Source organism: Morone saxatilis, unplaced genomic scaffold, assembly GCF_004916995.1.
Source record: "Morone saxatilis isolate NCDOM2014 unplaced genomic scaffold, NCSU_SB_2.0 Contig18, whole genome shotgun sequence".
Classification (NCBI taxonomy): Eukaryota; Metazoa; Chordata; class Actinopteri; family Moronidae; genus Morone; species Morone saxatilis.
In genome coordinates, this window is record NW_023339740.1 from 24325344 (window position 1) to 24337267 (window position 11924).

Below are 11924 nucleotides of genomic sequence, written 5' to 3' on the forward strand. Positions count from 1 at the left end.
AACTTTATTAAAAATTATAGTGGAGAAAAGTTTCCAAAGATCCCAAATCTGTCAGATTGAATTTTAGGGAAATGTGCAGTCTGATTAACATCATACAGCTTCAATGAAGAGCTGCAACAAGCTTACACACAATATACTGTATATGATACATCCATACAAAGTGGAATAAGATGATGAACAACCAATAGTCACTAAAGGGGAAATAAAAGGGGACATTTGATGTTATTCAATTGTTCTAATTTTACGTTAAATAAAAAAATAAATAATCTAATTCTTCAAACATCAACAGTTCTATTGCAAACAAGACACAACAATGTAATTAATCATTGGAAGAGGGTTTATTATGCAAACTACAGGTCTGGACGGAGCTACTGCACATTTCAGCACTACGGTGAGAACCAAACACTGCAGTGTAGTATAAGATACCATATACCACCTACAGGCCACTCGCTGTTATCTACATATCAACATCTTCAGCTACCATATTTCTGGGCAGCTTAACACTATCATCCACTATGATCTATATATAAATGCTACCATTGTATTTATTTGATCAAACCTTTATTTTACCAGGCAAGACATTAGGAACAATTTCTTATTTACAACGACGACCTGGCAAGTGCCAGAACACTGGAACCATCTTCAGACTTCCTCCTCTTATTTTAACTTTATCTACATGGCATCATCTAGCATCTAAACTCTACAGTCTACAGGCCACTATCATCGTCTTCGGGCAAGAATCTACTATCTAAATGCAACCATATACATGTGCAAACTCTACCATTTACATGTAACCATCTACAGGCCACCGTCTACCAACTGTAGACTCCACTATTCTCACTCTACCATGTAAATGCTACAATCTGCAGACCATTATCTGCCAGCTACAGGCTAACGTTGCATTATGATGCCTTAATGGTGCCTGTTTATGTCTTTATGTCATGTTATAAGTGACAATTTAACAGGCTAATGTCTAAAAGTTAATGTTTATATTATAAATTAATATATAGGCTAACGTCTATATTATAAATTATTAACATATCACCTAGCACTTAAATGCCTCCATATTCTACAGGCCGCTTTATCTACCCCTACTGGCCATCACAGGGCACCTAAATGCTACCATCTACTGACCACCCTGTACCACTGGCAGCGCACCATTCACCGGTTACCATCTACAAGCTTTTTTAGTTACTCAACATCGTTGTAAATAAGCGTTATCCTCTATGGTCAGTCAAGGTGAATCTAAGATTGTGGATAATGATGGTAAACAGGCTACAACTGAATGTTTACAGGTCATTGTAGCTACAGTCATGTTTTGAATGCAACGTCTTTGTCACTCACCTGCAAGTCCTGCCTTCTGTCTGTCTATTGATTAGTTGGAGGGGGGGGGGATCTCAGCAGGTGATTGACAGCTCAGTGTCAGTCATTCAGCAAAAATTTTACCTCTGTCCCAAAGTCACCCACCCAAACAGACTCACTGTTCACTCACATCCGTCGCAGAAGCCAAGTCTGTCAGTTTTTTCTTTTTTTCTTCTCCACAACACAAACACAATGATCTTTACCAACAGCCACTTGTCTAAACAGTGTTTCACTTCAATTTATTAAGGCCTGTCATTCCATTTCTGTCTCACACACACACTTCAAAACTGCATGCAACCATTTGATCAGTGTACCTGTTTGGAGGTTAAAACCACTTCCTGAGAGCAGCAGACGGTCCCTCTTCAGACATAACTACTTCCACTGATGATTTCTGCTACTACAAAAGTCATATAGAGACTGCATGTGTGGACTAAACAGCAATTAAAAACTGAGGATTTATTTCAGATCTGCAGCGTGAAGTACATCACATAAACTGAGAGCAGCCGTGCAGACTTTAAATTAAGGCCATTAATGGTGAAATCAAAACTACTTTTATCTTTATGATCGTCAAACTGTTATGGTTTAAAACTTGAAAATCTTATAATCTGGGGATAAATCGTGTTAACAGTTACATTCTATGCAGCAATCCATTTCTCTGCTGTCGTTTTTGTTTTTTCCACAATGAACTCCACTTGGATGAGACATAAAGGACAAAGCAGTTATTCTGAGATCATGACATTTGTATTGTCCTGACAAACTATGTTTACACAAACCTGATCATTAAATACTTTCCTCAGGATAACTGAGCTTAATATAAAACCCTAATATGAGCCTAATCTATGGATTTGGGCACTTAAATTGGAATTAAAATAAATTGATCACTATGGTGTCCCCTCAGTCAGTGAACTACTTTTCCGTTCACTTGCAGTACTTTTGAGTTACCTCACAATACTGTTTACATTAATCTATCTGATCCACATTTCTGGAGGAAGCACAAGCTTCAACAATATCTACAACCACTGGTTGCAAACACATGTATGTAACATAATTGCAAGGGACTATTATCGTTTTGCAAGGAGATGCAAAGGTAGTTCACAAAGAAATTCTCTAATTAATGCAAGGGATCTAAATGGCTCATTAGCTGTCAGCTGTACGATAAACCCTGGAACATGCTGAATACTGACAAGCTGCAGCATTTTTCAGTTTTTCTGGCTGTTTATGGCACAGTTACTAATGCTGGGAGTCATCATGAAAATGCAAAAAATCCAGACTGGTGACTCTACAGAACAGACACCAGCCACTGTTCAGTCAAAAATAAATAAAAGCTACAAAGTTAACATTGAATCTAAATGCTCACAGAGGAGGAAGTTTAATTTTGATTTAATTTTAATCAAGTCTAAGTCGCTAATATGAAAGCAATGATAACTTGAGGCACAACCTGGAGCCATTTACTGGATCAAAGTTTACCTTATATTCCACTGAAGATGTTGAATTGAAGGTCATCTGTATTCCACACAAACCCCAGTCTTCTATTCAAGTTTTACAAAATACAGAAACAAGTGACTCAGTTACTCAAAATCAATCACATAAGTTTCCATCATCAGGCAGTGAAGAGTAGGTGTGCATCAGGAATGTCCTTTTATTAGCCAAAGCAAAGGAGACTCCACATCATGTATGGGATACGATCATACAAGTTTGTTCACACTGACAGTAGAAACAAAAATGAGCTTTTAAAGGTGAAAACATCCAAAACATTATCAAACATACATACAACAAAAAGCTACCAAACTAAAAAACGCTACAGACTTCATCTGAGCGCTCTACAGTCCAAACACCTATTGAGCATGTGCTGTGGAAAAGGGGGTGGGGTTGGGGTGGCAATATTCAAACACAGCAATAATGAGACAGAGGGGAAAAGGATTCAGCAGCCCAAAATCATTATTTACAAAATAAAACACGAGTCAGCAATCTGTCCATCCCACATCCTCTACATAGCAACGGAGCACTGTTGCAACACTGAATTGTGTCAACGTTTTACCATAGCAACGGGGCATGTCAAAATTTCACCACAGCAACAGAGCATAAACATTTGATCATGGCAACATAGCTTTTTATCATAATTTTACCATAGCAACAGAGAATGTGAAGACTTTACCACAGCAACAGAGCAACACAATTTCACTGTGATCTACAGCATGTTTTACCATAGCAACAGAGCATGTGAAGATTTTAGCGTAGCAACAGAGCATGTAAAGATTTTAGCAACAGAGCATGTAAAGATTTTACCGTAGCAACAGAGCATGTAAAGATTTTACCATAGCAACAAATTTTATCATAGCAACAGAGCATGAACATTTTATAATGGCGACATACTGTGGCTTTTCATCATGATTTTACCACAGCAACAGAGCATACATTTTAAACCACAGCAGCACAGCATATTTAAGCGCTTTACAGCAACTTTGTCAGCCTCATTATAATCATCGTGTTACCATAGCAACAAAACAGGGGAGTATGTTCAGTGTGTCAACGTGACGTGACAAAGAGCGGCATTAGAAACAGGATCAGAAAAGACCAAAATCCATCAATATCATCATCAGTTTGTGCTACCAGAGTCAGTGGAGGAGCTGCACAAAGAGCAACGTCTGGATCAGTCGTTCCACTTGACAGACTGCGAGGGGGGGCGTGGCCACTATTTACACACAGGGGGAGGGGCTTCAGTAATGACTGACAGTCAGTGAGCAAGGCAAGATGTAAACTGAGCTACTGACAGTTGGGTTTGAGTCCAGAATCAGGTGTTTCACCGGGATGGTTGAACCAGGTAGGTGTAAGTTCATTTTATTTTTTTTATATCTACAGTCTGTTTTGGGATTTTGGATTTAACCCAGGCTTATCTTGACCTTGCGTGCTCCAATTGGTCGGTCATTGAGGTCCATGACGGCAGCAGTGGCCTCCTCGTGGTTCTGAAAGGCCACCATGGCCTCGCCAGTTGGCAGGCCTTTCTCACTGAATTGTAGGCAGACTGAGCCTGGCAGCACCTGGTAGCCGTAAAAGAAGTCCATAATCTCATCCACAGTTACAGTGAACGGCATATTTTGAAGCTTTACAATTGTTGGGCCAGCAGCACCACGTTGACTGTTGGGATTGTTAGGTCCTCCAGGGGCCGGCTGGTTACGGAGGCTGTCAGCTCCTGGAGTGAACACCTGCTGTGGACCGGTAGCCCCGCCCCCAGGACGTCCTTGGTTGTTATTAGCCCCTCCGCCTCGGTTCTGTCCTCCTCCACCTCCTTTTCTGTTGCCATTGTCAAAAGGCACCAACCCTCTCAGTCCATCTTGGTTGAAGGGAGCTCCTCCTGCAGCGCCAGGTCGAAAGCCGGGTGGCTCCAAGATGGAAGCTCCAGGAATACCAGCAACAAGTGGAGGGGCCACGCCTAGATTCACGTCCCCCAGCCCTGCAGCCAGAGGAGGGAGAGGAGGAGGGCCTGCCAGCCCATTTCCTGGGGCTGAGAATGGAGTCACAAAGGGGGCATTATTGAGGTTTCCCATGGTGTTTCTGAGAAAGTTAAACTCCTCACCGCTAATACCAGCAAATGGGTTGATCTGGGGTTGCTGGGCAGTGGGCTGGGGTTGCTGGTGCTGGTTCTGATTTTGGTTCAGCTGGTTCTGGTTCTGGTTGCGTTGGCCCCTCTTATTCTGAGGAGGAGGATTCCTCTCAATTTCCTTCATCTGGTCAAACGTCACCAGGTGGACAAAGGCATCTCGGCCATTGAGTTTTTGGCGGTGGAGTCTCTCAGCTTTGCGGGCATCTTCCTCAGTCCGCAGCTGGAAGATCGCTTGGCCTAAACCATTGCCATGACTATCTGTCAGAACTTTCAGGGTGTCCTCGTAAAGCCCCACACCCTCCAGGAAGGCACGGACATCCTTCTTGGAGACATTGTAAGGGATGTTGGTGATGTGGGCACAGTTCCTAGGAGCTTTCATGCCATCCTGGTTCTTGCCATCACCCTGTGCTGCTTCACGTTTGCGGATAGTGTCAATCTTTTCAAGCATTCCCTTACGGTTGATTGGGTGGACCTGGATGAAGCGGGTGCCCATGTACTGCATATGAGCACCCAGAGCAGTCTTGTAGTCCTGTTCTGTTTTAAACTCAAGGAAGCCCTCACCTGTGGCTCGCCCATTGGGCCCGTAGGCAATGTAGATGCTGTCCTCTATGATGGCCAGATTGTTAAAGAACTCCTTTATCTGTTTCTTGTCTGCCTCGTAGGGAAGGCCCTTCAAGTAGACACAGAACTCCTGCCGGTGGGGAGATCGTGACCTTCCTCGCTGATCCCTGCCTCCGGCCCCTGACCCAGCATTACCACGGCGGTGCTGCTGGTCCTGTGACTCATTATTTGATTTGCCGCTGTTGTGAGGATTATGGCCTGTCACACTGTCATTGAGGCTGGCCCATTGCCGCTCAGAGCCAGGGGTGATCTCAATGAACCTTTGGCCCATCATGCCACCTCCCCGTTTCACAGCTTCGAAGCTGTCCTGGGGTGAGTAGAACTTGACCATAGCCCTGCCAGATGGGCGGCCCTGTCCATCCCTCAGCAGGCGAACCCCATCCACCCCCAGACCCCGGAAAAAACCCCTGACATCCACCTCTGAACAGGAGAAAGGGAGGTTCTGCAGGAAGACAAACAACTCATCAGGACTGGCCACTCCTGCTCCACTAGCTGCAGCAGCAGCAGCCTTCATATGGGCCTGGAGGCCAAGAGAGGCCAGGGGGGAGAGAGGGTTGAACAGCATGGGGTTGGGGGTTCCAAGAGGGAGGCCAGAGCCAAGTCCTCCTGGAGGAGGTAGGGAGGGGTTGAAGGGAGGCATGGAGGACATGTGAGATAGGTGGGACATAGGAGGAACTGGAGGTCCTTGGGACAGTGGGGAGACAGTAGGGACAGGGGGGAGGGAAGATACTGGAGGAGGAACTGGAATAGAGGGAAGAGTGGGCATGGGGGGCATGGAAGGCATGCTTGGAAGTGGAGGGATGGGTGGGGGTCCTGCATTGAGCGATGCCAGAGCTGTGGTGATTGTGGGGGCAGAGCTGTAGCTGTTGGGGAAGCTGGGCACCACACTGGCCACTGCCTTGTTGCTTTGTGGAGATGAGCTTGCTGCTGTTACTGAGGCCTGGGTGTTACTGAAACCCTGGTTTCCATGGCTACCACTTCTCCCCCCTGCCCCTGGCTGCACTGCGGGTATGGGGGCAGCCACTTGTCGGTTGGCATTTCCTGCTGTAGATGCAGCTGTCTCTACAGCACCTGCCCCAGCCTCAAACCTGCGGCGGCTGAGTTCAATCATGTTCTGCATTTCTGTTTTGCTGCTAAGCAACAGCGACACTTTGGAGCCCTTAATAGACCCTCCTGTACGCATCATCCCCAGTCGAGCATCTTCATCAGTGGCAAAGACGATGAAGGCCTCGCCATGCTCACCCCCCACGATGTGCACTCCCCCGTCAGGGATGGTGAGGCCAGAGAAGAAGTGTCTGATGTCCATGGTGCCGGCCACTATGGGCAGACCTTGCAGCCTGATGACTACTGCCATACTGACTGCTAAACAACAGCCCTACAACCTGGGGAGAAAGCAACACTACGGTCAGATGAAGAGCATAAGAGGGCAACCAGTGGTTTCCAGATGTTTCCTCAGGAAACTCGGGTCTGACTTCGCAGGCCAAAGAAGGCTTAGCCAACAATGCTTACATTTCAGTTTCTTCAGAATAACCTAGAGACCATTTTTATAAACTTTGTGCACCCATTTTTGGGTCCTGACATTTGGAAACCAGTGGTGTTTAGAAGGGGTTTGATGGGGGTGAAACATTTGCAGGAAACTGACAACAAAGCTAAACTGAAACAGTCTCCAGACATCTGCAAGCTTTAAATAAGTGATTAACGTTTCAGATCAGATCACGGCAGACTTTGTTAGACCCCAACAGAAGCAATCTTAAGCATTAGCATAGCTCCGCTGTTCCTAAATTTTGTGTGTTGTAAAAGAAACATAGCAAGAAAATTAAAGAATGGAACTGACATCAATAAACATATATGCACACAGACGCACGCACAAATATTTATGAACATACATATACACACACACACACACACACAGGTTCTCTCCTCAACTGCCTCTGACGTATTGCAAATTCAGAGCAATTCAAACTGGGAAAAAAAGTGTTTCACAGTGCAAAACAATTCAAAATTTACCATCTGTGATATCATTCATTACTGAGTCTGGCCGAGATTTTGCTAGCTAACTAACTGTACCAATTTTTGTGAAGCAAGCATGCAACAGGGTCAGGTCACATTCTGTAACTCAACTAGTGAAGTCTGATTGATCTTATTGACTCACACAGTTACTATTTTCAATTTATGCAGACCTTCAATGTACCTCATGGTTGGTTATAGTGAGATCCTTTCCCTTTGTGTGTTTCAGTAACACCTTAGCATCATGTAGTGCAGATACACAAGAAACTTCCTAATGCAACTTGTTTTGTTGAAAATTAATGTCTACAGTAAGCGTCAAACAAAGTGCATATCGAATCGTCTAACAGTATCTGAAACCTAATATCCAAAGGTGAAATCAGATTACTGAGGACTTTAAATGTCAATAAGAGTTGCTCTGTTTATCAGTCCCTGAATGCAACCAAGAGATTTTAGGCTATTTGGTTCCTTAAAGTAACCCTTACTGTTGTCTACCACGCAGTGCAAAGATATTGCTTGTCGTTTCAGCTAAGTCTGACATATTTCGTGCAACAGTAAACCTTCATGAATCTCATGCAACTTGCGACTCACCAATGCAACTAAGCTGTGTATAGTTTCACTGTTTAACAGACAGGGGATTTCTGCAGGAAAACTGAAACCTGGTGAAAAGGTAGAAAACAAACATTCCTGTTCAAAACATTGATGAAATTCAACCTTTCACAGAACATGCGTTACATTTCCAACGACCGACGTGTGTTGGTGTTTTTAGCAGTTGACAGCTTGTGCTTACGTCAGTGTCAGTAACTGGCTCTCATTCAGTATTCGATAAAATGTTGAATATTAACAAAGCATCGTGTAATGTATTATTTCAGCTGTACTACTAAAAGGCTATCTTTAACCAAACACAGATCTCAAATCTAAACAAATCTCAGAATCTGACTGCGGTAGCTTTCCTAGCTGACAGCAGAGAGACACACCTGTCCGAAACCGAAACCCATCATGACTAAAGCCGGCAGTGTAACAATATCAAACTCTCCTAAGAAGAAGTACCAAGTATGAAACCGAAGATAGGACTTGCTGAGCTCCAACAAGCCAGCAACCACCTGGAAACCAGCCAGCAACACCCTATGAACACCAAGCAACAACCCAAGACCTACCAGGCAACCAGGAGGCCAGCAACAACACAGAGGTGAGCAGGACCGATCCCGCTTCCTGAATCCTCAAGCAGCACCAAAACAGCAGGCAGCACTTCAGCAACTTCACCCAACCCAAGCAACACGTCAACCAGCAAATCTGCAACATTGTCAACAAAAACATTAGCATCATGTTATCAAAAGCAACAGCAATAACTTATCAACCAGAGAAATAAGAGCAATGTCATCAACATTTTAACAAAAGCAGTGTCAGGTACATGTAAACCAAAGCAACATTCGCATCATGTCAACCAGGGCAACATTAGCATTACATCAACGAGAGCAATATTAGCATTATGTGAACCAGAGCAATATCAGCAACTGATTGCCAGCACAACACCAAAGACAGCAGCTGATCAGAGGAGAAAGCAAACAGAAGCAAGGTGCAGAGCAACGTGTGAGCTAACACGGGTAAAAACATGTTCAACTGAGCGACAGCAGGTGGCGCAACGCTCACTGCTTCCACAACCCTGTACTTCACAAATGTCTCTGGATCCTCAGACACATCTTCGGGGGTTCTGTGCCGCAACTAACCCTGATCCAGGACCACCAGACCTTTATGATCCCGAACAAACATCTCGCTCAACTCTGACCTTTCAGTCAGTCTGCAGCTTGTTGAAAAATGCTGAAAATACAAAAGCTAAAATACTGGTCCAGGTGTGAGTTCACCACAGCCTTCATCACCATCATCATCACCATTAATTTCAGTGCTCCACCTCAGCACAGAAAAATCACATCCAACACCGACGTATGACAGCTCAACTAATGCTTCTTCCACTTGTAATGGATTGTTAACCTGGACGTCCACACCACCACCTGTGAGAAACATCAACAGCAGCAAGAGGATTAAAACACAGCAGGAGAGGAAACGGCAACAGCTCACAATGTCAGAGACAACCAGAGCATCCAAAGTGAGGTGAAAGGGTTCAATTCAAGCTGCAGTTTGCACTCACATAAAACCAAGAAAACAAAATGGAGCTGATAGGAGACAGAAAATAATGTCCTTCAAACAGACAGAAAACCAGAAAATGATCAATACAGCAAATTCAGGATCAAAGAGCAAAGACACTGCCTTGATTTCTCAGTTTATAGCTGAAACACAGAACTGCCCACATGCTGTCGGCCTCAAAACACAGCAAACATAGTGGAATTAAACGAGAAAGAGTGGAACGCCATCCATGGACCAAATAACTCAAACACTAAGAATATATCTGAGAACAAGGACGAGGGAATCTCCTCATGTCAGCCACAATTTGGAGCTCTAATCTCAACAGAGAGGACAATGAGACATGATCTGGCACGATGGCGTCTGTAAAATACAACCATTTGCTGCCCCTTATTAAACCCTTTATACCCTTTTTTTTATAAATAACAGACCTTATCCATCCATCTTTTTCACAATGACTGACTGTACACAACTCCACTGACCTGCATAAGACAAAGACAAAAACAGAAACAACTGACATACAGGAAACGTACGGTTATTATTCTCAGTTTCCAATCGGATTCACCCTATGAGGTATCATTCACTGGTTAATTATAGCCCCTTTCAGATATGCGTCTTGTTACATGCAACTTTATATGTGAGTCTCATGTTTGATTAAACCTGTTACTTTGATGTAAAAGTCACAACAGTAATCTGTAAACCTGTAAAATGTCTAAAAATAATTAAATAAAAAAGGTAAATCAGTTTTCTTCTGTTCATAAACAAGAAAACACTGTGAATAAGCCAATTTAAATTATTTTAGGAGTCTAATCAAGCTGGAAAAAGAGTACAAAGGCCAAAATAAAAAATAACTCACAAAAAATAATAATAACCACAATAATGATCAAACATTCAGTCTCAGAATATCACGCTCTTATAATATACAATGCGTTATAATATATTTATCTTGGTCATTATAGGACTAGGGATGCAGGACATTTGAGAATTTTTAAAAAAAATCTAATGAAATGTCGTCCGATACTACTTTTCCGATACCGAACACCTGTTGAGTGATCCCACGTCTGAAAAGGGCTAAAAGTCAGTAAATCTGTTCGCCGAGTGTTAAACCCAGACTCCATGACAACCGCTGACATCATAAACAACTTTCTACCTGCTCAGCTCAGTACCAGTGCACTGTGACGTCTCTGCCCGGGGGCGTGGCCTGCGCTCTCCCGTGGGCAAGCAACCGCAGTGTAATCGATCAAATAAAAACCTACAGACTGAACAAATCAGAGCTCAAACACCTCCTCACCCTGCTCGCACAGTGAAAGAAACTACAGCTGATACGGAATATTAAAAAAAACAAACACATGGAGACATTAACAGTGTGTCGGTTACCTAGCTACTGGTAGCTTCGTAGCTACGTGTATGACCTCATTTTAAACAAACCCGCCTTTAAAGTTTCACACAATCCTTCGTGATGATAAACAAATATCCGACATGGAGCCTCTAAAGCGAAACCCCTGCAGCTCTGGGTAGATAGCTAACTTACTCCCTAAAGAAAGGGTGAGTGAAGCTACTTGAGCATAGCTACCTGTGCAGGCTAACGCTTTGTGTGTGTGTGTGTGTGTGTGTGTGTGTGTGTGTGTATGTGCTGTGTGTATGGTATGTGTTTGTATGTTGTGGTGTGCTGTTGTGTGTGTGTGTGTGTGTGTGTGGTGTGACGAGAGAGAAGCGGCAAGGATGCGCGCCTTTTAGCGGCTCCTCTCGGCCCTCTGCGCCGCGGTGGTGAGCGCCACCGAGGGGCTGCCGCTGCTGGGATTTCTTACCGAGATATCTGTTGAACCAAACACCAGTGAGGTTTAAACTCATGAACGGAAGCTTCTTTCTCTTCTTTCTCTCTTTTCTTCTCTTTCTCTCTGCGAGGTTGCGACGGCACGAAATGTCGCGCAAACACCGCGAAATACACGGCCCGTGGATGAACGCGAGATTACGTCTGCCGTTTCCGCGGACGAGCAAGCTGCATGCGAGCGACTCGGCCCCCCTAGCCGGTTGGAACCGGGCTAATTAACTTAGGATAGATTAGACAGACAGACATGAGTAGAATATCGGATAAGATAGATTAGGTAGATAGATACGAGTAGATGAGATACGATAGATGGCGATAGATAGACTAGACACGAGCGATAGACAGACAGACAGACAGACACGACGACAG

The 11924-nt window shown here is 44.0% G+C and overlaps 2 protein-coding genes across 4 annotated transcripts in view; both read right to left on the minus strand.

Annotated features, from left to right (window-relative positions):
* cpne1 (copine I) overlaps positions 1-11584 on the minus strand; it is a gene marked incomplete in the record, with an annotated part of 14525 nt that extends 2941 nt beyond the window's left edge. The window contains 1 exon segment of the mRNA XM_035661370.1: positions 11560-11584.
* rbm12 (RNA binding motif protein 12) lies at positions 2982-11598 on the minus strand. Of its 3 annotated transcripts, XM_035661368.1 has the most exons (4): positions 11536-11598; positions 8746-10209; positions 8180-8247; positions 2982-6966 (listed from the first exon to the last, which is right to left on the minus strand). In XM_035661368.1, exon 4 carries the CDS (start codon positions 6936-6938, stop codon positions 4242-4244), a length of 2697 nt encoding a protein of 898 aa, XP_035517261.1. In that variant the 5' UTR covers positions 6939-6966; positions 8180-8247; positions 8746-10209; positions 11536-11598; the 3' UTR covers positions 2982-4241. The 3 variants fall into 3 exon arrangements, with proteins under 3 accessions (XP_035517261.1, XP_035517260.1, XP_035517262.1); XM_035661367.1 differs by lacking the exon at positions 8746-10209; XM_035661369.1 differs by lacking the exons at positions 8180-8247; positions 8746-10209.
* Positions 11599-11924: the final 326 nt, after the last annotated feature.

Bases quoted from the DNA above. Each gene is read 5' to 3' on its own strand.
- rbm12 (XM_035661369.1), bottom strand. From the start codon at position 6,938: ATGGCAGTAGTCATCAGGCTGCAAGGTCTGCCCATAGTGGCCGGCACC.